The following is a 27071-nucleotide window of genomic DNA, read 5'->3' on the forward strand; positions in this document are numbered from 1 at the left end:
ATGGAATTGCTCTTTTTACTGACAGAGTGGGTGGCTCTTAAAAGAGCCTTTGGGTTAGTAGAGCAGTCCAAATGCGCTGTTTACTTGGAGCTGGTGTACTTGGTTACGGCCTTGGTGCCCTCGGACACGGCGTGTTTGGCAAGTTCACCGGGGAGTAGCAGGCGCACGGCGGTCTGGATCTCCCTGGAGGTGATGGTAGAACGCTTGTTGTAGTGGGCCAGGCGAGAGGACTCTCCGGCGATACGCTCGAAGATGTCGTTCACGAACGAGTTCATGATTCCCATGGCCTTGGAGGAGATGCCGGTGTCGGGGTGGACCTGCTTCAGGACCTTGTACACGTAGATGGCGTAACTCTCCTTCCTGGACTTTCTGCGCTTCTTGCCGCCCTTCCCTGCGGTCTTGGTGACGGCTTTCTTGGAGCCCTTCTTGGGCGCTGACTTTGCTGGCTCGGGCATGATGATGTCTCGTTGCTTCTCAGAAACGAATGAGGGCGTGAAGGACGCTTACCCGTCTTATGAAGAGGAAGCTAAGCAAAGTCAGCGGCAGTGGACACTCCCCTGCTTGCTCGTAGGCGCCCCTGCTATTTGCCCAGTGGAGCTCTAGTGCTCAAAAGAGCCTTCCGCTCAGAGGCTAGCTTCCCGAACAAAGACAATTGAGGGCGCGCGCGCGCGGGTCCTCACCCCCTCCCTCCTCTCTATAGCCTATGCTCTGTGACCGATGGGGGATTGTGTGTTTCAAAAGGGGGCCTTTGATAGTTGTCCAAATGGCACGATTGTTGTGCCAAATAATGCTGGTGATAGAATTGCCCACTTTGGCACCGTCAGACATAGGGCTCGCATTTTTATACTGTGTGTGTGTGTGTGCGCGCTGTCCCCCTCTTTTCGAGCCACGTCTACCGACTCGTGGTGGCTTTATGTTGTCCAAATTCCACTATTGCTTCACCCAAAATAACAACGTCACTACACTTTGCCACTGTCAGATATAGGCCTCCCTCTGTGCGCTAAAACTGGAAGGGACATTAGAATCCTCTAATTAATACTCCCTGTCCACTCGAAGTGGCTCATACTTTCCTACTAAATAGTATACTGAAGAAAGAAAAAACACTATATGGAATGGGCCCTTTTGAAGCGGATGTGGGTGGCTCTTAAAAGAGCCTTTGGGTTCGAGTCGGGGTGTTGAGGTTCCGAAGAGAGTGCGTTTAACCGCCGAAACCGTACAGGGTGCGTCCCTGACGTTTCAGAGCGTAAACCACGTCCATGGCGGTAACGGTCTTCCTCTTGGCGTGCTCGGTGTAGGTGACTGCGTCACGGATCACGTTCTCCAGGAACACCTTCAGGACACCGCGGGTCTCCTCGTAGATCAGACCGGAAATACGCTTCACGCCGCCGCGGCGAGCCAGACGGCGGATAGCGGGTTTGGTGATTCCCTGGATGTTATCGCGGAGAACTTTGCGGTGACGCTTGGCGCCTCCTTTTCCGAGTCCCTTGCCGCCTTTGCCTCTTCCAGACATGGTGTGTTCGCTAGTTGAGTTCAAGTGAATGAATGACTTCAGCGCCGGTGTGCGGTGCGCTATTATCTGAGTTTGGCCGACCTGATTGAGGCCAGTGGCACAGAAAGCGCGCCTCTGTTAAATGCTCTCTCGAAAGAGCAAATAACCATGGTGTGCAGTACCCAAATTTAACCACAAGATGGCCTCCGTGCTCCACTCTAATGTTTGGGCCTCTGCATGAGTCTCTCAGCAGCACTGCAACATGGGACTTTCAAAGTAAGTTGGCATGCAATGTTTCTTCTGGACTGCATTCAAGGCAATTAATGACACACAACTAATAGTGTCAATTATTCATCTGAACACAATTCTTGTAACTATTCGGCCTATATTATCACTCGTTTCTTTTCCCCCTCCTTTGTAAAGCATTTTACTGTGCTACTATAGTCCAAAGGAAGTGGATGATGCCAGACGGTTGTATATATGGTTGTACAGGGACGGCCTGTTCAATAGGGCGATATGGGCGACGCACTGCCAAACGGGAAAAGGAAGGGATTTTTTTTCTAATCAATTATATCACGGCAACAGTAGTTATCAGTGTTCACGTCTGATCTGCCAGCCACTAAATGTCAAATCAGGCTAAAGTCGTGCTTCAAATGGCCCCGCCCGTTTTTGGGGCGATTTCAGTCAAGTTGAAAATCGCCCAGAAGTCTCTCATAGCCTGTCATGTAAAATCTATTTTTTTCAAATTTCAAAGCTTTCAATACATTCTCTATGGGTGTCTGTGGGCTTGCACTTACGCGCTTTCGTCATACGTGACGTAACCATGAACGTAACTAAGACAATAGCGGCTAGCAGCGTCTCTGTTGTGACCTGCAGTGTGGCGTTATTTTATGTTTTTAATTTGTAGACTTAGTTTACAAACATTCTGCCAACCATGGATTTCCAGTGGTTGGTTTTGGACTGATCTTGTTGATCGTGTACATACCCGCTACGAACGGACTAAATAATGAAAACGCTGCTGGCAGCGGAATCCCAATACAGCTGGGAGACTTGGCTGGATGACAGAGTCCCGGACAGAGAAGGTGAGCCGGCCGGCTTCACCCTGGTCAGAGCGGACCGCGATCCTGGTAAGAGAGCGACTCTGTACCCCGACATTGAACTGCTTTCTGTGTCATTGCGACCTTACTATCTGCCCCGTGAGTTCCCCCAATTGTTTGTTACCGTTGTGTACTGTTGATAATCACAAGTTTACTGGAGAACTGAGACCAAGTAGAGACTTTGGACAGGGTGGATATGGTATAATAAAGGCAGTTTATTCAGAGGTAAAGATATCTGGAATCGCGTGCACGGACTCGTTCGTGCACGCGAGTAAAGTAAAAGTGTCCTGTCTTAGGTCAGCTAGGATCACCACTCCTTGGCCACCTGCTGACAAGATAGGACTCTTTTGTCCATTGTTATAGGATAGGAACAGCATTGATTGAAAACAAACGCCCAACACAAAATGGGTCATGCACAAGATTTTAGTCAGACCAAGCTATAACATTATATATTTACTACGACAGTACATTCAACCAAAAGCTAATATAACAAAGGCATCAGAGATTATTTATAATCTGTCACAGAAACTGGAATCCATCTCCCCAGATCAGTCAATAAATGCTTCTGGTATTGACTTATATGCTGCCCCTGTCTTCATGTTGTTGCTGGACATATCTTTTTTAAAATGTGTGTAGGTCACCTAAATCATCAGAAAAATTGCCCCTCCTGAGAATTTTTTCAGGAGCCGCCACTGTGGTTGTATATATATATGTAGAGGTTTGTAAAAATTCCCTGTTTTAGGTCAGTTAGGATCACATGACTTTGACGCTATGCGACCCAAGGCTGAGAGACTTTCTTCAGCAAAGATGGCTGACAAAAATACTAGGATGGAAGCAAACATAAGTAATTATAACATCATAACGAATCATGCAAAAACATTTACAGTTGCGAGGAATATCTTAGTTAATGTAGAGACAAAACGATTATGCATATTTTTTGGTCATAAAGTTAATTTACGAAAATCGCTATTTAGCAAGTTATCTGACTAGCTAACATTAGCCAGCTAGCTGGCTAGCTTTATGGGTGTTGTGACGCGAGAATGAAATTGTAATTCTGAAAACCAGGCTGTCGTCTTGTGAAACTGTGGATGTAAAAAATCTACCTAGCTAAAGCATTTACTGCAAATTGAATGTAGAATTTTGTAAGCTTGCCTTGCTGATATTTGCAATGCAATGCAGCTGAAGTAACGTAGCGAACTATTTTCTTGCTTATTGTGTAGTGGAGGATAAATATACCTGTATGCCTATGGATGTGTAGCTATGTAGCTGATCTGTGTATGTGGACCCTAAAACGTTTGGTGTAAATATTAGTTCAGAACCTAGCTATGAACCTCAGCTATCATAGCCGGTTGGATCAACTTCAAAACAGTCTGAATGACATTAATGAAGCCTATGGATTGAGTAGAATGTAATATAACTTTGTGCCAAGGATGCAAGTCTTATATACATGTAGTTATAACCATGCATGAGATCCCCACATAGTATTCTATACATTGAATATATTCACTGATCATGTACTCTACCTTGGCAAATAAAGGTGCAGTTCAGGTATGAATGCCTGAATCATGCCAGTCATATCCAATACCTGGAGTATCAAACTCCAGTCTTTTTATTAACACTTTGTCTGCATGTATGTATTACAATTATACACTTCAACAGTGTTTACCAATCCTGGGACATCAATGGTTACACATTGTAACTATGCAATAGACTACAAACATGATTTAACTAGTTAAAGGCTGATTTGTAATTCATATATACAGAAACAGAATTTTAAAAACAGTACACTACACTTCCTATGCATCATGTAAATACTCTAAAACTGGTTCATCTCACTAAACCGGTTCATCTCACTATCTAATTTCCTTCATCTGCATTGATCTGAGGACACTGGATAGGTGTAGTATTTCATCAAATGAGACTTAATTTCAACCAGTAGAGAATGTGAAACGCTTTATTGAAAGAAGTTCATTATCCAAGTGTTATAAACACATAATACATGCATTATAAATATAATTGTAATATATATTCTAAATAGAAGTTAAATCTGTACTTCAATGCACATCTGGTGTGCATTATAAAAACAGAGGGAGAAAGAGGAGGTGGGGAGAGAGGTGTGAGAAAGAGGAGGTGGGGAGAGAGTTGTGAGAAAGAGGAGGTGGGGAGAGAGGTGTGAGAAAGAGGAGGTGGGGAGAGAGGTGTGAGAAAGAGGAGGTGGGGAGAGAGGTGTGAGAAAGAGGAGGTGGGGAGAGAGGTGTGAGAAAGAGTGTCAAAGACAGAAAGGGAAAGAGGTAAGAATAGAGGAGCGATAGATGGAGAGAGATGGCATGTTATTCTAACACTGTCAGTCATCATAATGTCTCCCGAGTGGTGCAGTGGTCTAAGGCACTGTCGCAGCGGCCGCGACCGGGAGACCCATGGGCGGCGCACAATTGGTCCACGGTAGGGGAGGGTTTGGCCGGCAGGGATGTGGGTTTCCCACGGGGGGCCAGTATAAAAACAAACAAACATGTATGCACTCACTAACTGTAAGTCGCTCTGGATAAGAGCGTCTGCTAAAATGACTAAAATGTAAATAATCATCAGGAGGTGAAATGCAAAACTGACCTTGTATCATTAACTCTGGGACTACTACATCTCTCTGTATTTCAATGTAAAGCATCTCTTTAATAATACTTCCTGTTGACCCGACCAAGTGACCTCTCACCTCTGATCATGCTGTGCCCTCTGTGTCAGCCAGTTCAGATGCGGGAGGGGTTCACCGACACAGCTGATATAACCTAGAGGATTTAGGGAGAAGGGAGGAGGGATGAAGTGAAGGAGAGAGACTTATTGAGAAAATAAGGTAGTTAAAGAGACAGTGTTCAACAGGAATCTCTGTGTGTGGCCTCACCTGGTGTCCACACTAAGTGGCTGCAGAGTACTTTATACTGGAAAACATGCACAGACACAGGAGGACAAACAATACAGTGTAGTTGTATAAATAATGGAGTGTCTTACTATTCTCCATGGTTGGTCCTCTGGCCTGTCCTTTTGGAGGTGGAAGGAGCCACAGTTCTACACCTGAGCCTGCTTACTGCACAACACAATCCATCAACCAGATTGAGTGTGTAGGTGTGGGTTGTAGGGTGTCTAATTGTTTTCAATATGGGTGACTCTTAAAAGAGCCTGTTTTGATTTTGTACAGACATCCTCACCTGAGAAGTAGAACTCAAAAGGAGAGAAACTGGGAATTGAATAACTGCAGTTAACGAAGCTAAGTCAATGGAAGAATACTCTTATTGCAATGTGGATGGCTCTTAAAACATTTACATTTACGACATTTAGCAGACGCTCTTATCCAGAGCGACTTACAAATTGGTGCATTCACCTTATAGCCAGTGGGATAACCACTTTACAATATGTATTATTATACAGTGGGGGAAAAAAGTATTTAGTCAGCCACCAATTGTGCAAGTTCTCCCACTTAAAAAGATGAGAGAGGCCTGTAATTTTCATCATAGGTACACGTCAACTATGACAGACAAAATGAGGGGGAAAAATCCAGAAAATCACATTGTAGGATTTTTAATGAATTTATTTGCAAATTATGGTGGAAAATAAGTATTTGGTCAATAACAAAAGTTTCTCAATACTTTGTTATATACCCTTTGCTGGCAGTGACACAGGTCAAACGTTTTCTGTAAGTCTTCACAAGGTTTTCACACACTGTTGCTGGTATTTTGGCCCATTCCTCCATGCAGATCTCCTCTAGAGCAGTGATGTTTTGGGGCTGTCGCTGGGCAACACGGACTTTCAACTCCCTCCAAAGATTTTCTATAGGGTTGAGATCTGGAGACTGGCTAGGCCACTCCAGGACCTTGAAATGCTTCTTATGAAGCCACTCCTTCGTTGCCCGGGCGGTGTGTTTGGGATCATTGTCATGCTGAAAGACCCAGCCACGTTTCATCTTCAATGCCCTTGCTGATGGAAGGAGGTTTTCACTCAAAATCTCACGATACATGGCCCCATTCATTCTTTCCTTTACACGGATCAGTCGTCCTGGTCCCTTTGCAGAAAAACAGCCCCAAAGCATGATGTTTCCACCCCCATGCTTCACAGTAGGTATGGTGTTCTTTTGATGCAACTCAGCATTCTTTGTCCTCCAAACACGACGAGTTGAGTTTTTACCAAAAAGTTATATTTTGGTTTCATCTGACCATATGACATTCTCCCAATCCTCTTCTGGATCATCCAAATGCACTCTAGCAAACTTCAGATGGGCCTGGACATGTACTGGCTTAAGCAGGGGGACACGTCTGGCACTGCAGGATTTGAGTCCCTGGCGGTGTAGTGTGTTACTGATGGTAGGCTTTGTTACTTTGGTCCCAGCTCTCTGCAGGTCATTCACTAGGTCCCCCTGTGTGGTTCTGGGATTTTTGCTCACCGTTCTTGTGATCATTTTGACCCCACAGGGTGAGATCTTGCGTGTAGCCCCAGATCGAGGGAGATTATCAGTGGTCTTGTATGTCTTCCATTTCCTAATAATTGCTCCCACAGTTGATTTCTTCAAACCAAGCTGCTTACCTATTGCAGATTCAGTCTTCCCAGCCTGGTGCAGGTCTACAATTTTGTTTCTGGTGTCCTTTGACAGCTCTTTGGTCTTGGCCATAGTGGAGTTTGGAGTGTGACTGTTTGAGGTTGTGGACAGGTGTCTTTTATACTGATAACAAGTTCAAACAGGTGCCATTAATACAGGTAACAAGTGGAGGACAGAGGAGCCTCTTAAATAAGAAGTTACAGGTCTGTGAGAGCCAGAAATCTTGCTTGTTTGTAGGTGACCAAATACTTATTTTCCACCATAATTTGCAAATGAATTCATAAAAAATCCTACAATGTGATTTTCTGGATTTTTTTCCCTCAATTTGTCTGTCATAGTTGACGTGTACCTATGATGAAAATTACAGGCCTCTCTCATCTTTTTAAGTGGGAGAACTTGCACAATTGGTGGCTGACTAAATACTTTTTTCCCCCACTGTATATATATATATATTTGTTTTCTCTTTCTTTCTTTGGGGAGGGGTAAGGGGGGGTAGAAGGATTGCTTTATCCTATTCCAGGTATTCCTTAAAGAGGTGGGGTTTCAAGTGTCTCCGGAAGGTGGTGAGTGACTCCGCTGTCCTGGCGTCGTGAGGGAGCTTGTTCCACCATTGGGGTGCCAGAGCAGCGAACAGTTTTGACTGGGCGGAGCGGGAACTGTGCTTCCGCAGAGGTAGAGGGGCCAGCAGGCCAGAGGTGGATGAACGAGCCTTTGGTTGTGCATAGTGTAGTCTATGGTGTTGCCAGGGAACAGCACCCTTCGAAGAAGTAGGAGGTGAAGATCTCCCGCACACGGATTGCCTCCTGTGCTGCGTTGTTGGACCCCATCCTGGTAACATCCTGCAGAGCAGCAGACCTCTCCTCTGGCACACGGTGGCGAGCTGCAGGTCCCCTCCTGGTCCTCGCGTCCATCCTCATGATAGTTATGCAGGACACAGGAAGCCTTCACACACAGGCCTGAATTCCCCCAGGAGGCAGTCCCAGTTGGCCCTGGTCACCCAACCTTGCAGTGCCCTACACAGTAACTGTAGGCAATCGTTTTGAAGGAATCTCCAGTTACAAGGTATCTGCAGGAATATGGAAGATAATGCCATTATTAGACTTTTTACATCACCAGGTCATTGTGGATTACTAAAGTATCATATCCCTTATAACAAATCATGATAACATTGGATAGATATATGCATGTGCAGCACGTGACAATAGCAGGATCATATCAAGGATAGAATCACAAATGAACACATAAATACCACTTGAAGCTTGATCATTTGAACCAGCTGTGTAGTGCTAAGGCAAAAAAACGTGCAACCCCTTCGAGTCCCCAGGACCACGACAGAGAACCACTGCTCTTCATCGGGACCTCTTCATCTGCAGACAGGCTTTCACAGCTCTCTGTACCTGAGGACAGAAAACCTCACAAGAAACAGACTTCACTATACTAAAATTAGACCGCACTGAATATTATGTTACTGTTATCTCCGTCCTCACTTCTAGGGACTGGAACTACACAACAGAACCTGCCCTCTCCAGAACAGCCTACTCTCTCACTTTGACAGATGGGGCTGCTATCCTTTCACCCTCCTCCATGGCTATTAGCTAGCTACCTACAAATGCATTTGGGATAAAACAATTTTTTACAGTGATAAATACATAAAGTTAGCTAGCTAATATGAAGTTAGGTAGCTGGTCAAATGTAATTCACTTAGCTAGCTATCTATACAGTATGTAAAGTCGGCTAGATAGCTAGCTACGTTAGGAGCTCATTTGAGTTAGCATGCACTGTAGCTAGTTAGCTAATTATACATCGTTTTTTCAAAATGTATTTACTTACTTGAATAGGTTCACCCAGCCATGTGGACGATTGGAAACAGGGCAGCAAAGTTCGTTGTTACCAGAGCGGTTTAGAGCATATTACTACTATTTACCTGTGAATAACCAGACCTTCATTCAAACTTGCTATGCTGAATTCTTGACGCACAGTCGAACATGCTGCCAGCAAGCGGGCCAACGCACGGAGCATTACAAGCTAACCTGGCCGAACGCTCGTTGCAAAATAAATGGACACACACGTTATTCAATCATTTCACCCACAGTGTTAGCGAGCGTCTACGTGGCCAGGCGCTAAAATAAAACTCGGTTCTATTTGTGACTCTCGACCCGCTGCAAGTCCTCTCCTCTCCCATCTCCTCATTGGTTTTTAGGAGCATCTACCGACGTGGGTGATTGAAAGATGAACTGAGGTCCACACTCCAGTCCAGTTGGTGGTGGTAATGCACCTTAAAGTTGGTTGCCAACCGACATATAAAGTCCAAAGAAGAAGAAGAAGAAGCCTGAATTTGGTTTACCATTTTATCTGTGGATGAATAGGCTCTATGCACGCATCACTTCCGCATTGGCGTAAGGATGTTTGGGCATTTCCGGTTACCGGAAAAAAACATTAGACCGTGACAGTAGACCGTTATGATGGCAGAGATGAAGTTTACAAGGTGTTTGCTGGAGTTGCCTAAAGTATCTGTTAATGATATAAGGAGGGTCGTCCGGACATCCAGTACGACACCACGTAGCAAACTGGATAAAGGCTTCAAATTTTACGTTTCTTCTTTTCTTTGCAACTTTGAAGGTAATATGCTAACGCTAGCTAGCCTGGGCTAGAAGCCTTGCTTTGGTGTTTTAAGTCATGACTCCCATCCTGCTTCAGGTTAATCATGCTTTAAATAAAGTTTAATCATGTGTATATACCTCTCACTTCATGTGTTTGTACTTTTATGAAAGTATCAGGTAAAAACAGGGCTCCAAATGAGATCTCTGTGAGAGCCCACTGCTACCGCTCAATGAAGAACCTAAAGCCACCACACCAGCTGTTGAACTTGTTCAAGGTTCCGTTCAACACATGTTTTACTCCTTTAATGTTACCACAGATTTGATTGCCATTGCTAAGAGAACACTTCAGAACTTTAGTGGTTTTCACGATAGCTGAACAGTGGTAGCCTAATACAGACCAGGGTAGCTGAGTGGGAATTGCCATGCTTTGTTGTTGGGTCTGTTGTAAACAAATTGGGGTTTGGTTTGAAAAATGTAAACAATAATGAGATCACTACTTTTTCCTGACTTGATGACTGCAATGACAGTAACATATTCCACTCAGCTATTCTTCAAACTGCTGATGTTCTACTCAAAACTGTCCTGTCATCTTTACTTATTTCTTTATAAACATATGGCCCAACTTCCTTGCTTTTGTACTTTATGTTTCTACTTTTCAAGAGGAATTAGGAGCAAAACCTTCACTCTACTGTTGTTATTAGTACTAGGCTACAATGTTGCACCACTCACCTACTGCTCTGCCAATACTGTTTGAAGGTAGTTAAATGGCACAAGACATAGTACTGTAATACTCAGTTAGACAGACATACAGTAGGTCAACTACATGGTACTGTAATACTGTTAGACAGACATACAGTAGGTCAACTACATGGTACTGTAATACTGTTAGACAGACATACAGTAGGTCAACTACATGGTACTGTAATACTGTTAGACAGACATACAGTAGGTCAACTACATGGTACTGTAATACTGTTAGACAGACATACAGTAGGTCAACTACATGGTACTGTAATACTGTTAGACAGACATACAGTAGGTCAACTACATGGTACTGTAATACTGTTAGACAGACATACAGTAGGTCAACTACATGGTACTGTAATACTGTTAGACAGACATACAGTAGGTCAACTACATGGTACTGTAATACTGTTAGACAGACATACAGTAGGTCAACTACATGGTACTGTAATACAGTTAGACAGACATACAGTAGGTCAACTACATGGTACTGTAATACTGTTAGACAGACATACAGTAGGTCAACTACATGGTACTGTAATACTGTTAGACAGACATACAGTAGGTCAACTACATGGTACTGTAATACTGTTAGACAGACATACAGTAGGTCAACTACATGGTACTGTAATACTGTTAGACAGACATACAGTAGGTCAACTACATGGTACTGTAATACTGTTAGACAGACATACAGTAGGTCAACTAGTGTAAATCATGTATAAACTACTGTGTTACTATATCAACAGAACTGGTTGCTACAGCTGCAACAGTTCAATCATGTATAAACTACTGTCTTATCAACAGACCCATTAAAGAGATTCTCTGATACTTTTGTATACTTTTTAGACAGTAGTGCTGAAAGTAGCACTCAGGAGCCACAAGTGGTCCCCGATAATTGCATACAATGTCACATATGTGCAGATATGTGCACCACATCATTGGTTTCTCGCTCTGCTGGGTAGGCCTCTTGCTAGCTGTCACTCAAATGTGAGGGGCTGAAGCTCATTGGCTGGAACTCAAATTGCAAAGGGGCTGGCTCATGTGGGGGGAAATGTAGGGGAAAAGGCGTGGCACAGCTTGAAGAAAAGTCGCTTTCAAACTAGGGATTTTATTGCTAATTGAGGTAAGACCGTATTTCTGCTCATAGATTATGCATGTAAGAACTACACATTGAAACATCCAGCCCAAAGTGGGAGGTTAAAAAAATTATGTCTTAGTCTCCAAACTACCGGAGCATGTCTTTAAACCCCCCCTAGAGTCTATTGATACAACTAGGCATCAATCTAAGTAACAGAATAAAAACATAACTGTCAAAATCCATCAGTTTATGATAGAGATATGCATGGGCTGCGTCTCAATCCACCACATGCACCAATGGCAGCCTTCAGCATCTGAGGAAACGTCTGTAGCGTCCAAACAAGATGGTGGTCTCTGTCTAAGTAACAGAATAACAATAAAAAGGGGTATAATATGTGTATATATATATATATTTCCTGAGCTTTCTAATATCTACTAGATATAGGACAGACACTTCAAAACCTTATTCCTTATGATTTATTTTTTGACTGTCTTTTTTTGCCATTTATTAATGTGTTATTCAAAGTGTTTCTATGGGCTATAGTAGTAAAGGACTAATTCAATTTTTATCAAATACATTTTTTACATATTTGTTTTTATACCTAAAGGGGTCCTAAAATTCCAAATCAAAAAGCTAAATGATCTTTGGTAAGAACATCTTAAAACAATTCCATATGTAAGCTTAGAACCTTCAATGTGTCAATGTGTTTGTACTTGTCTCTATACAAATAAAATCAAACCAAACATGTATGATGCTTTCTTTTCTGATATTAAACAGAAAAACCTCCCAAAAGTTTACTGTTTTGACTGGGTAAATGACGCATCTCCCTCTGGCACGCCCATCTCGGGATAGCCGGGCCCCGCCCATTTACCAGGATGTACCATATTAGGTCAATGACGTCAAAGGAATCTCCTTTTGGAACGTTCCATTTCTTGGGAACGGCAACTTCGAAGTTCTAACTTGTTATCTTTACCGATAAATGCATAGATGTATGTTTATAAACTGATATTATGTTGATATCCTCACCCTTTCCTCGTCAGATGGTGAGCAAGCCTAGAAAACCCCTGCAAACTATCAGTTGGCATTCAAACTTCCAGCAACTAGAAAGAACATGAGAGACACTAGCCTTCATGGTCACTCTCAACAAGAGCTAATAAATAACCTGCCACAATAACCACAAGACTTTGACAGTTTAGCCGAAGTCTACTTCCGTTTCAGTTTATTTGGATTTTGCAGAATTTCTTTGATCTCCTGAAACGATTATGTAGCCTGGTCCTCTGTAGCTCAGCTCGTAGAGCACGGCGCTTGTAACGCCAGGGTGTGGATATCTTTATAGAAACCACCTAAACCGATAGTGGGTTCGATCCCCGGGACCACCCATACATTTAAAAAAATGTATGCACGCATGACTGTAAGTCGTTTTGGATAAAAGCGTCTGCTAAATGGCATATTATTATTATTATTATAATAGTGCATGAAGTCTACTTCTAAAAAAGACTGGATGTTAAAGCTGTTGATGCTTCTAAGTTATAGCATCAGACTCAGACTGCAACAGATCACTGACTGCTCACTGCTGTAGTTCATTCATTCAGCAAGCAGCGAGTAAACTCCAGAGAGAAGTTCCGCTTCATAGTTTACACGTCATTAAGATTATAATTCCTATAGCTTTTAATAGACCGACCAACCGAGCAGCTTCATTCATCATGCATGAATGAAATTATAGTCATTGCCCGGGACTAAACTAACTGGGGCATGTTCGCTGAGCAGGACCCAACGGTTTTTAACGTTCCGATAGATATAGGCCTCTGCTATGAACAAACATGTCTCTCTGACATTTTGAATAAGAAATCAGGTCGGCTCTATATGTGGTAAATATATCTGAAACATTCGACAACGTTTGGCGACTGAACTTTGCTTTGGGGTATATTCATCAGGAAACAAACGGAAACAAACCGGACGAAACAGGGAGGTACTAACCTGAACTTGTCCAGTTAGAAACGCTCGTTTTTGTTGTAAAACGTTTAGCTACGATATGCACGATTGAATACACCCCTTGAAAGTATGAGACAGCGCTCCTGCTGGTGATTAGTACATTAAAACCACGTTCAGTAGCCAAATGTTGTCGAAATGTTGCCGATAGAAATGCCATGAATAGAGCGGAAGTGATTCCTTATTCTAAATGTCTGAGGCATGTTTGTCCTACATAGTGTATTTCTATCTGAACGTTCCAAAACGTTGCTTCTTGCTGAACGTGCCCCAATAATGTGTTTATACACGGAAGTATAAGTGAAAATAAAAGTAAAATAGGTGTAGCTACACACCAGGTCACTGCAGCGGGGACTCGAGGTAAGGGTTTTCTAACAATCGATCATAATAACGTGTTAAATGAAGGTTAGGCCCTACTTGCTACATTTTAGCTGGTCTAGACTAGACTTGAGAGTCTGACCAACTGTCAAAGCGAGTCAACATTAGGATGAGAAGTTCCTGCTGTCTAGTAGATGTAGTTGTCTAGAGGAAATGCCAACACATTTACAGTCTAGTTTGATTTGTTTCCTAATACCATTTCAGGTTGTATTATTATCATCCACTGATCCACATAACTTAAGGATGAATCCTGCGAGTCTCCACTCAGGCGGGGGATTGGAGAGAGACGAACAACGATAAAAGGTAGGCAACAATATGCAATATAACGGTTCAGTGGCCATTTCCATGAACAACTCTTTAAGAATATAATTTAGAAAGACCTCATCTGTGCGCAATATAGTCCTGTATAGGAAGCCGCGCATGGTCGACCCAGGTGGCTACAATGAAGAGCCCGGAAAATAACGGAATAAGTTCTTTAGGGGGGGGGGGGTTGCCTACTTGTTTCCAGAAACCCTGTCACTGAAGGCATATGTATCTAGAATCCGTTGACCGTCGGTCCGGATTGTGTGTGGATATCTTTATAGAAACCGCCTGAACCGAACTTTTCTCCAAACCGGCACCTATAACTTGGCTGTGGTAGGACACGTGGAAGCGCGTCTTGTGCGCAGTCTACTACAGGCAAGGTGCCGGTTTGGAGAAAAGTTCGGTTCAGACGGTTTCTATAAAGGTCTACAGATATACACACATGATATAATCCGGACCAATGGACAAGGAGTTACGGATGATCGATATTCAGTAACAGGATTTTGGGAAACAAGTATCCTATCTGCCTACAAAATGTTGGCAGTTATTTCCGCACTGTAGCCACCAAGGACGCCAATGCGCGCATGCGCAGCGTCCTAAATAGGGGTAAGCATATAAATAAGAATGAATAGAAGGTCGTCTCCATTCAAGTCAATGATGCCGTAATGGGTGGACTGGCAGCCGTTTGGAGTGTTTCCCGACCGCTGGTCACCTTTTCAATGCTTATCTTGTAGAATCCAGCAATGGCGCTGGTCCCATTAATTAGCTTATTTTCTAATGGTTCCGCATGTCTTGATCTAACCATCTTCAACCTGACCGGCTAGCTATGTCAGCTATGTATGAACACGATGAGGTGTATCTTATATGCTAACGTTAGCTAGCAGGCTAGACGGTTGTCTTATTCTGGCATTCGCTCATGATCTGCTTTAGACCGCTTGCCTTCTGCCTAGGCAGCTTAGCTACAATGCTTGAGCTGGTCCCATGGTTGAATCAGAGCGGTATATCCTCAAATCACTTACAAGCCCTTAACCAACAATGCAGTTTTTAAGAAAAAATATAAAAAGAGCAAATAATTAAAGAGCAGTAGTAAAATGAAATAACAGTAGGGAGGTTATATACGGGGGCACCGGTTAGTGGAGACCCATGCCAGGAAGTAAAAGCAGGAACAGATAAATATACATGTCCATTGGAAAATTACAGATGTGGTGATTTGTGCTCGTGCACATAATTACATGACCTGAGCTCTCCCAGTAAAACGTATCCTGTCTGAACAGGGATATAGGCAACGCCTCTGATTAGATCTGAACAGGGCTATAGGCAACGCCTCTGATTAGATCTGAACAGGGCTATAGGCAACGCCTCTGATTAGATCTGAACAGGGCTATAGGCAACGCCTCTGATTAGATCTGAACAGGGCTATAGGCAACGCCTCTGATTAGATCTGAACAGGGCTATAGGCAACGCCTCTGATTAGATCTGAACAGGGATATAGGCAACGCCTCTGATTAGATCTGAACAGGGCTATAGGCAACGCCTCTGATTAGATCTGAACAGGGATATAGGCAACGCCTCTGATTAGATCTGAACAGGGCTATAGGCAACGCCTCTGATTAGATCTGAACAGGGATATAGGCAACGCCTCTGATTAGATCTGGACAGGGCTATAGGCAACGCCTCTGATTAGATCTGAACAGGGATATAGGCAACGCCTCTGATTAGATCTGAACAGGGCTATAGGCAACGCCTCTGATTAGATCTGAACAGGGATATAGGCAACGCCTCTGATTAGATCTGAACAGGGCTATAGGCAACGCCTCTGATTAGATCTGAACAGGGATATAGGCAACGCCTCTGATTAGATCTGGACAGGGCTATAGGCAACGCCTCTGATTAGATCTGAACAGGGATATAGGCAACGCCTCTGATTAGATCTGGACAGGGTTATAGGCAACGCCTCTGATTAGATCTTGATTTAGTCACATGCACAGATGTAGTTGCGTCACTGAAATACTTCAGCTCCGAGCTCCAAAAGTGTGAATGAAACAATACATGTTTTAATAATACAAACTAACATAATGGGGAACAGGTTAAATAGGGAGGACAAACTAACATAATGGGGAACAGGTTAAATAGGGAGGACAAACTAACATAATGGGGAACATGTTAAATAGGGAGGACAAACTAACATAATGGGGAACAGGTTAAATAGGGAGGACAAACTAACATAATGGGGAACATGTTAAATAGGGAGGACAAACTAACATAATGGGGAACAGGTTAAATAAGGAGGACAAACTAACATAATGGGGAACAGGTTAAATAGGGAGGACAAACTAACATAATGGGGAACAGGTTAAATAGGGAGGACAAACTAACATAATGGGGAACAGGTTAAATAGGGAGGACAAACTAACATAATGGGGAACAGGTTAAATAGGGAGGACAAACTAACATAATGGGGAACAGGTTAAATAGGGAGGACAAACTAACATAATGGGGAACAGGTTAAATAGGGAGGACAAACTAACATAATGGGGAACAGGTTAAATAGGGAGGACAAACTAACATAATGGGGAACAGGTTAAATAGGGAGGACAAACTAACATAATGGGGAACAGGTTAAATAGGGAGGACAAACTAACATAATGGGGAACATGTTAAATAGGGAGGACAAACTAACATAATGGGGAACAGGTTAAATAGGAAGGACAAACTAACATAATGGGGAACAGGTTAAATAGGGAGGACAAACTAACATAATGGGGAACAGGTTAAATAGGGAGGACAAACTAACATAATGGGGAACAGGTTAAATAGGGAGGACAAACTAACATAATGGGGAACAGGTGCGCAACAACAGACAACAATCAAATGAACATAGAAATATAGAACATAGAGCGGCAGCAGCTAGTACTCTGGTGACGACGAACACCGAGGCCTGCCCGAGCCAGAAGGAAGGGCAGTCTGGGCAGCATCCGTGACAGTACCCCCCCCCCCCCCCGACACCGGGCAGAGACGGTGGGTTTGTGCCCCTAGGCGACGTTGTTGCCGGTGATGTCTGGTGGAGGACCTGCCTTACAACAGGCCTACAAGCCCTCAGTCCAGCCTCTCTCAGCCTATTGCGGACAGTCTGAGCACTGATGGAAGGATTGTGTGTTCCTGGTATAACTCGGGCAGTTGTTGTTGCCATCCTGTACCTGTCTTGCAGGTGTGATGTTCGGATGTACCGATCCTGTGCAGGTGTTGTTACACGTGGTCTGCCACTGCGAGGACGATCAGCTGTCCGTCCTGTCTCCCCGTAGCGCTGTCTTAGGCGTCTCACAGTACGGACATTGCAATTTATTGCCCTGGCCACATCTGCAGTCCTCATCCTCCTTGCAGCATGCCTAAGGCACGTTCATGCAGATGAGCAAGGACCCTGGGCATCTTTCTTTTGGTGTTTTTCAGAGTCAGTAGAAAGGCCTCTTTAGTGTCCTAAATTTTCAAAACTGTGACCTTAATTGCCTACCGTCTGTAAGATGTTAGTGTCTTAACGACCGTTTCACAGGTGCATGTAAATTAATTGTTTATGGTTCATTGAACAAGCATGGGAAACAGTGTTTAAACCCTTTACAATAAAGACCTGTGAAGTTATTTGGAAAAAGGGATGTTTATTTTTTTGCAGAGTTTATATTCTTGTTTTACGCCATTGTAATAGATACATTCACATTTAGTTGGTGTATGTTTTGTTTACATGGGCTAAAAAGTTTAATTGAATGAATAAACCTAATCATTATTTAACTGTTCTACTATTAACTGACTATGTACTTTCGTCTTCCAGAGATCCTACGTGTTGAAACATACCAGTGCTGCTGCAGAAACAACCTGGGACATGGCTTCTGCAAGACAATCTGCTTTAGAGTACATTACAAATGGAAGGCTACGTCTCATCGGAAGGCTCCAGAATCTTCCCCTCATTGTGGAAAACCTGTTCCAGTGCAAGATTCTTCACGGGGAGCAAGTCAGTAAAATTCAGGCTGTTGACTGTTTTGAACAAACCAGAAAAATACTGGACTGGGTCTCGGTCAAAGGAGAGGCTGCATGCTATGAGTTGCTGAAAATTCTATACATCACAAGGAAGAGGACCTTAGACGACGCTGACTTACAGCAATGGATCAGCTGCTTCCCCTTTAAGGAAGACCCAGAGATGACAGACTACCTTGTTGGTAAGTGATCGTATGGTATCCTCTTAGTATACACTATATAGTATACAATTAGCTTACTGTGCGCGCTCCATAGATAGGGTTTGTACTTTAGGCACTATTCCTTTGGTTCCATGGTGCTGGCGAAGCTATTTGAAGCGCACATTGAAAGGGGTTAATGTACCTTTTTAGATTGTTCATCAAAAATAAGTGTGACCAATGCACTCTTCATGAAGTAAAAATGCCTTTATTATGATGGCGTGTTCAATAGAGATTTGTCATTGTCCTCCCTGATGAAGGCTACGCTGAAAAGCATCCGTTTCTATACATATTGTTCTATTGAACATGCCATCATTATACAGGCATTTTAACTTTGTCTTTAGTGCCCCTTGGTTCTTCTTGTTTTTGATGACCATTTAGCCCCAAAAGAGCACCTTCAATCTACAAAGATCTACTAGTGTATCCTTGTAACTTTCTGTCCTGATTTTCTCTAGTCCTTTAGATTGGCTTTGATTTGTTTGCACAGTGCATTTACTCTCTCTTCCCTTAATACCCTTATTTTAGGTTCAAAACCCTGTCACGGATATCAGACACAGCTGAAATGTAAAGCACGGAAGATCACAAATAGTGCATGGAAACAAAGCTGTAGTCTCCTACCAGAGACATGTAGAAATGAGTGGACTTTATCTTACACCCCTCTTGTGTTAGATACAGATGTGCATTCATCTCTCTCCAAAATTAAAGTGAAGAGCAAAAGATGCAAGAAAGCTCGCCCTAAAAAGCTGAAGAGCTTCATCCCCACGGCCAAACAGGAAACATCCCCTGCTGACCTGCTTAGAACACATGAGAAAAAAATCCTCCTTTTTGGAAAACCTGGAATTGGAAAAACAACAGTCGCCCATCAAATGTTGAACCTCTGGGCAGAGAAAGATCACAGAGAACTAGATTACATGTTTTATTTTGACGTGAGAGACATTTCACACAGAAAACCCATGAGCCTGGAGGACCTTCTCTTTAACATGTACAGTGAGCCCAAAAAAAGTAAAGAAGAAGTGTTACAGGATATTAAGGAGAACTCTGAAAACGTTGTCATCATATTTGATGGAATCACAGACCTCTCCTCTCTGTCGGTAGTAAAGGAACTTATGGAGGACCTCCTACCTGATGCAAAGATTGTGACTACATGCAGACCAGATCAATCTGAAGACTTCCTGACAGACTGGCCCGCTGACTGGTTCAGAGTGGAGGTGAAAGGGTTCAGTGATGCATCCATCAGGGCTTACTTAACAGAGATGCTGAGTGCTGATCCTGACTCCTTGAGCAGTGTGTTAAACAACCTAGAGTTGTTCAGTCTGTGCCATGTCCCAATGTATGCACTGATGGTGGTTACCTGCATTTATTTCCCTACCTCAAAGGCTTCTAAACAGACATGCACTATAACTGAAATGTACAGCAACATCCTCCGTCACTGCATCCAAAAACACAGTGGCAAACGACTTAAGGATACCGACAATTATCTCAAAGAAAACAGAGAGAAAATATTGTCTTTGGCAGAAATTGCTTTTGATGCAACAAATAAAAAAAACATGAATTTGACAACACTGAGTTGTGAAGAAAGCGGTGTCCATTTTGCGTTCTTGGGAGCACTTATGGTTCAGGTTGCACCCACAGTGTTAGACACTTACTGTGCATTTCTCCACTACACAATGCAGGAGTTCTTTGGTGCCCTTTGGCTCTTACATAATCCAGATCAAATCAGAGCGGTTCTAGAGAAGTGCCAGACTGAAGAATGGAAACACACAAAACACTTGATTCCCTTCCTGTGTGGGCTTCTGAATGAGAGGAATATTAGATTTGTAAACGGTCTAGTTCCAGATCAACAGATCAAGAAGACGTCAGATTGGTTCTTCAAGGAAGTGGTGAACACATTTCTTCCATCTCAAACAAACCAAGATCATGCAGAAGGTGGTGTTCCTGAGTTTGAGATAGATCTTCTGTTTTTGTGTCAGTGCTTGTATGAACATCAGTCTACTGAGGCCTGTCTCCTTCTCCTGGACAAACTGGACTATCATCTAGACCTGAGTGGAGAACATCTTGATCCTCACCAGTGCTGTGCAGTGTCTTATGTGACCAGTCAGTCTGCAGAGAGAAAGGTTGGCTTGGACCTGAAAGACTGCATTGTGTCAGACCAAGGAGTAAGGCTGATACTGGGCTCTCTGAAGAATGTCAGACATCTTGGGTAATATTTGTGTTATCTAATTCACACGTTTATTGACACTTAACCAGTCAAAGAAAGAGAAATTGTGATGAAGCAACTGATCTTTATAAAAATATCTATTGTATTCTCTTACATTCAGATACTGAGTTATAAACACTTCTGTGTCATGCTACTTTGAAATAATCTGTATAATTTAATTTATAATCTAATCTCTTTTAAAGGCCCTCCTCTGGTGATTCATCTGACCCCTCAATGCTGTGTCAACTCTGGACAACTTTGCTGAGCAGTGTGGCAGAGATGGACTTCACCAGCTTACTTGGTCTCTGTGGAAATGAGTTGCACCTTCCAGTCCAGGGTGAAAGACGAGTGTTTGAGAGAGCAGAAGAAGTGATGAAGCAGAGTCTAGAGAGGGTTCATCTCTGTCTACACTGGGGTCAGAGAACTCTTCTCAGTGAAGCTCTCAGCAAAACCATTTTAAAGTGTCTACCTAATATCAACAAACTCAGGTGAGTGTTTCCACAGCCAATATATATTTACACAATGTCTTTGTGACTATTCATTTATTTAAGTCAGGTGAGAACATATTGTTCTTATTTCCAATGACAACCTATCAAAAGGCTAAGACAGACAAACAAGACATTGCAACAACACAACAAGATAGACATGATGACAACAGTATTCAGTCTGTAAAAGAGGCAGCAGTCACATTCTCCCTGCTTCTATCTGAACATAGACATTCTTATGTTTTATGGGTCACAGGTTTACCCCACTAGAACATCAGAGAGGATCCCCTAAAAGACTGGAGACAGAAGAGAAAGCAGTCCTACTAAATTTGTGTCTACAAGCAGCACTAGATCACAGAGAAACTTTCCAGAGAGCTGTGAACACACTGCTGTCACTGTTCTCTGTGTATCAAACTGAGAGATATGACATCCTGCTGGATCTGTACTCACATGTGAAGGACTATGAGACTCAAACAGGCAGGAGTGCCCTTCCAGCATTACAGCCAGTTTACCAGTCAGCTCCTGCAGTCTGGTCCATAGACCTCTCAAAGAGAAAGGCCTCCCTCCTCCTAGAAGTGCTGAAACTCCAACCAGAGAAGAAACCAGTAGAGCTGAAGGGCTGGTCAGATGAAGAGAGTGAAGTGAGGAGTTTCCTTCAGTGTCTGCCCTACATCTCACAGCTGAGGTGAGTTGGATCTGTACAGTTCAGAGATTGTAGTTGTCTGTCCCTGTATTTCCCTTTAGAGAGGATGCGTTTAGCTTTCTGCAGTAACTTAATAAACTAAACAGACACATACCGTTTGGAAAATATGCAATCTTTGTAGTCAGGATTTTATGGAACAATTTAAGTGGATGATGAGTTTAGAAAGATAGTCATTGTATTTTAACTGCCATAATGTGACCATCAGAAATTCAAATATCTCTCACATATTCATCTATTTGTTGTTTAACTGTTCTTGCAGTTTTCCTCCACCACAGGATCAAAGAAGTTCCCCTGAAGAGAGGACAAAGAGAGAGAAGATATTCCTACTGAATATGTGTCTTCAAGCAGCTCTCCATGAGAGAGGAACCATACAAACAACTGTAGAGAAAGTGTTGTCACTGTCTGAAGTATATCACAGTCAGAAATGTGATTTCCTGCTGGATCTGTACTCTCACGTGAAGGACTATGAGACTCAAACAGGCAGGAGTGTCATTCCAGCATTACAGCCAGTTTACCAGTCAGCTCCTGCAGTCTGGTCCATAGACCTCTCAAAGAGAAAGGCCTCCCTCCTCCTAGAAGTGCTGAAACTCCAACCAGAGAAGAAACCAGTAGAGCTGAAGGGCTGGTCAGATGAAGAGAGTGAAGTGAGGAGTTTCCTTCAGTGTCTGCCCTACATCTCACAGCTGAGGTGAGTCTGAACATGGGTGGTGGTTAGTGATTATGTGATGCTAGTGATTATTATCTTGTAGAAACATTGTAGTATAAAACTTCAAGTGTTGGTGAATCTGGTAACATTTATACTCAGATTTCCTGACATAAGAAATGTTGCATTACTAAATGTCACACATACATCATGTTAATGTCTCTAAAATTAAATACTCAGTCTCTATCCCAGAGGTTGTAAATCTCTAATAATCAGACCAAGTAGCCCAGCATACAACCATCAGGCTTTATTCATTGAGAACGTTATAAAACAAAATGGCCGTACAATCTTTTTACATTTCAAACAGTTTCAGGGTGTAATAATTAGTCATTAATAATTAATCTATTAATCCACCCTTTGACTAAATATTACACACATACTCACAAAATATATGTTGTTATAAAAATGAATCACACACATTGAAGCATATAAGTTGATTTGCATATAAAAACATAAAATATTGTCTCATTCAATACAGGTTCGTCAGGGTTACCCCGTGATTAAAAGCGTAACGTTACTCTTTAGCAATGGTACCTAACCTGTTTACCCACTATCTAGAAACAACAGTCTAAGACTATAGTGAAGAAGATTTGCTTAATCACATCCTGCAAAATTGATTAATTAGTACATCACACTTAAAACAAGACTTTAATACACAAAAGATCATTACAATAACTTTTAAACTAGAGATTTATAGTTCTAGGTTAACATCCAGTCTCAAACTATCTGAATCGTCGTCGTCCTCCACCAAGCCTTGTGGATAATATTCTTCATTCCTTAGGTCGGAGTCCGGGATTGGGCCGTATCTCACCATCTGCTGTGATACTGCTCCAACGCCTTGCTCACCAACAGTGGCGGCTCCTGAAAAAATTCTCAGGGGGGGCAATTTTTCTGATGATTTAGGTGACCTACACACATTTAAAAAAAGATATGTCCAGCAACAACATGAAGACAGGGGCAGCATATAAGTCAATGCCAGAAGCATTTATTGACTGATCTCAAAAGTGTTGGCTTACAAAAGCAAAATAAGTTATCACAGTAAAAATAATCAAGGGTGTTCTTTCACATTCCTCAACACTGCATAAACAATATGCATTTCCATAAACAAATGAAATATCAGCTGAAAATACAGCATCTTGGTATTTGTTCAGATTGCAGGATCAACAAGAGCTTTTACCACATTTTTTGCCTCATGGTTGAATTGGAAATATGTGCACCTGAGCATAATTCACAACAAGCAAGCAGGAGCTTTTGATAGAGGCTACTGAAAACATTGATGCAAGTTATTGGTAATAAGAAATTTTTATAGACTTCCATATTCTGCCCTCTTGTATAGATTTGTGAAAATGAACAGTGATAGACATTTTGCCTGAAAACAGAATTTGAAAATAATTTCTAGAAAAGGTAAACACAGCTATCTGTATGGCTTTGTAAAAATGAACAACCATATTCTGGCCAATTGTATAGATTTGTAAATATGAACAACCATATTCTGGCCAATTGTATAGATTTGTAAAAATGAACATGAACAGATTTTTATTTTATTTTACTTTTTTAAAAATGAAAAATAACTATTTTAAACAACATCAACTGTGAACTGATTTGGGCGTGTGTGTGTTAAAGAGACAGACAGGGAGGGACAAAGAGAGAGAGAGGCTACATTACTTGTACTGAAACTGTTCTCTTCTCTCTTTCAATGCAGCAAAGCGATCAATGACTTTCTCATTGAAATCAGGCATGCTGAGGACTAGTTCCCTCTCCATGGAAAGCATGGCCAGTGCATTCAGACGTTCCTGGCCAATTGAATTTCGCAGGAATGTCTTAACTCGTGTCAAAGTTGAGAAGCATCTCTCAGCTTCAGCTGTTGTCATGGGAGTAGTTATGAGGATGTTCAACAGAGTCACAGTCTCAGAGAACGTCTCCTGGAGGTTGTAGCTCATGAGAACCTGGTACAGTGCCAGTGCACCACAGTTTGACTTTCTCGTCGTCGGCAAAAAGACCGTTCAGTCTCTCCAAAAGCACACTGGCGATTGAGACTGAGGTTGATTCCGAGATGGGAAGGAACTCAAAAAAGCGCTCCTGCACTTTGTGGTTGCTATCTATGTACCTCAGCACAAGCACCAGCTGTGTCTGTGTAGAAACGTCCGTGGTCTCGTCAGCTTGGATAGCTACGAAGTTCGCCGACTTCACCTCCTCCACAATATGTTCCCTCATGACCGCTAGCATACACTCCAGTAGCTCGTTTTGAATGGTCTTTGATGTGAACTTCTTTCAAAGAGACAATCGAGTTGCACTGAACGATAACCATCTTGATAGTAGTACGTGAATTGATTGACGCTGCTACCCGCTCTTTTCTTAGTTACGTTCATGGTTATGTTACGTATGACGAAAGCGCGTAAGTGCAAGCCCTCAGAAACCCATAGAGATTGTATTGAAAGCTCTGATATTTGAAAAAAATAGATTTTACATGACAGTCTATGATAGACTTCTGGGGCGATTTTCAACCTGACTGAAATCGCCCCAAAAGGGGCGGGGCCATTTGAAGCACGACTTCAGCCTGATTGGACATTTAGTGGCAGATCAGACGTCTAGATTAGAACACTGATAACTACTGTTGCCGTGATATAATTGATTAGAAAAAAAATCCCTTCCTTTTCCCGTTTGGCAGTGCGTCGCCCATATCGCCCTAATGAACACACCGCCCCTGCTCACCAACCCTCGGGCACAGGGAATAAGCCAACATCCACAAAGAACAAGCATACCCATAGACGCGATTGCCGTGCCTAAAATAGTTACAACAATAGCTTTTTATTTACCAAACATTTGATCAAACCATCCAGTCATTGATGTATTCACCCCCCAGTTCTCAGCCCATTCTTTACTTAATGCAGTGAGACCTGCCAGTGCTCTAGTTACTGTACCATCTGGGGCTGTATTGTTGGGGATAAACGTACAACAATGACCTCCCACCATCTTGCAAATACGCCCTTCTCTGCTAAAAGCATTTCGAGAACCAAACTATTCTGCAGGTCATGAGTGTGGTGGCGGATAGTTGGCCTGAGATTCTCTTCACTGCATCCCTTGTCTAATTAACAAACCTTTGTAGATGTAATTAATCCAGTCAACATTTTTATCAATTGTAACCCACCAGAAAAACGTTGTTGTAAACCCTTCTCCAATTTGATCTGCGATTCGCATTACTTTGGTGTCTATCACATTGATAATCTCCGGGGGTCATGGTGAATTGGGGTGCCTTAGTATTATCCTTTTTAAGAGTGGTTATTTTAATATCAGAACAATTAGGTGTGTTTCGGGTCGTTGTCATGCTGGAAGACCCAGCCACGACCCATCTTCAATGCTCTTACTGAGGGAAGGAGGTTGTTGGCCAAGATCTCGCGATACATGGCCCCATCCATCCTCCCCTCAATACGGTGCAGTTGTCCTGTCCCCTTTGCAGAAAAGCATCCCCAAAGAATGATGTTTCCACCTCCATGCTTCACGGTTGGGATGCTGTTCTTGGGGTTGTACTCATCCTTCTTCTTCCTCCAAACACGGCGAGTGGAGTTTAGACCAAAAAGCTCTATTTTTGTCTCATCAGACCACATGACCTTCTCCCATTCCTCCTCTGGATCATCCAGATGGTCATTGGCAAACTTCAGACGGGCCTGGACATGCGCTGGCTTGAGCAGGGGGACCTTGCGTGCGTTGCAGGATTTTAATCCATGACGACGTAGTGTGTTACTAATGGTTTTCTTTGAGACTGTGGTCCCAGCTCTCTTCAGGTCATTGACCAGGTCCTGCCATGTTGTTCTGGTCTGATCCCTCACCTTCCTCATGATCATTGATGCCCCACGAGGTGAGATCTTGCATGGAGCCCCAGACCGAGGGTGATTGACCGTCATCTTGAACTTCTTCCATTTTCTAATAATTGCGCCAACAGTTGTTGCCTTCTCACCAAGCTGCTTGCCTATTGTCCTGTAGCCCATCCCAGCCTTGTGCAGGTCTACAATTTTATCCCTGATGTCCTTACACAGCTCTCTGGTCTTGGCCGTTGTGGAGAGGTTGGAGTCTGTTTGATTGAGTGTGTGGACAGGTGTCTTTTATACAGGTAACGAGTTCAAACAGGTGCAGTTAATACAGGTAATGAGTGGAGAACAGGAGGGCTTCTTAAAGAAAAAACTAACAGGTCTGTGAGAGCCGGAATTCTTACTTGTTGGTAGGTGATCAAATACTTATGTCATGCAATAAAATGCAAATGAATTACTTAAAAATCATACAATATGATTTTCTGGATTTTTGTTTTAGATTCCGTCTCTCACAGTTGAAGTGTACCTATGATAAAAATTACAGACCTCTACATGCTTTGTAAGTAGGAAAACCTGCAAAATCGGCAGTGTATCAAATACTTTTTCTCCCCACTGTATCTGGCCCGAAATCATCAACACAGGCCCAATAGTTCCTTGCTATGTCATCTTGCATTATTGACTTTACCGTTATCACCAGTTC

At 42.7% G+C, this 27071-nt stretch overlaps 2 protein-coding genes and 1 long non-coding RNA gene across 3 annotated transcripts in view; 1 reads left to right on the top strand and 2 right to left on the bottom strand.

The window, feature by feature from the left end:
- LOC311125733 (calcium/calmodulin-dependent protein kinase type II delta 1 chain-like) overlaps positions 1–27071 on the bottom strand; it is a gene marked incomplete at both ends in the record, with an annotated part of 279669 nt that overhangs the window by 98977 nt on the left and 153621 nt on the right. The gene's annotated exons all lie outside the window — the stretch shown is intronic.
- On the bottom strand, positions 1199–1515 carry LOC311125722 (histone H4; the record flags this gene model as incomplete). The annotated part of the gene is made up of 1 exon (XM_084199756.1): positions 1199–1515. Exon 1 carries the CDS (start codon positions 1508–1510, stop codon positions 1199–1201), a length of 312 nt encoding a protein of 103 aa, XP_084055882.1. The 5' UTR covers positions 1511–1515.
- Positions 20409–21448, top strand: LOC311125734. The gene is made up of 3 exons (XR_014612904.1): positions 20409–20677; positions 20878–21162; positions 21416–21448. It is a non-coding gene; the product is annotated as an uncharacterized lncRNA (long non-coding RNA).

The sequence above is a fragment of the Coregonus lavaretus genome, assembly GCF_964263955.1.
Source record: "Coregonus lavaretus genome assembly, contig: HAP1_SCAFFOLD_325, whole genome shotgun sequence".
In the NCBI taxonomy this organism is placed as follows: Eukaryota; Metazoa; Chordata; class Actinopteri; order Salmoniformes; family Salmonidae; genus Coregonus; species Coregonus lavaretus.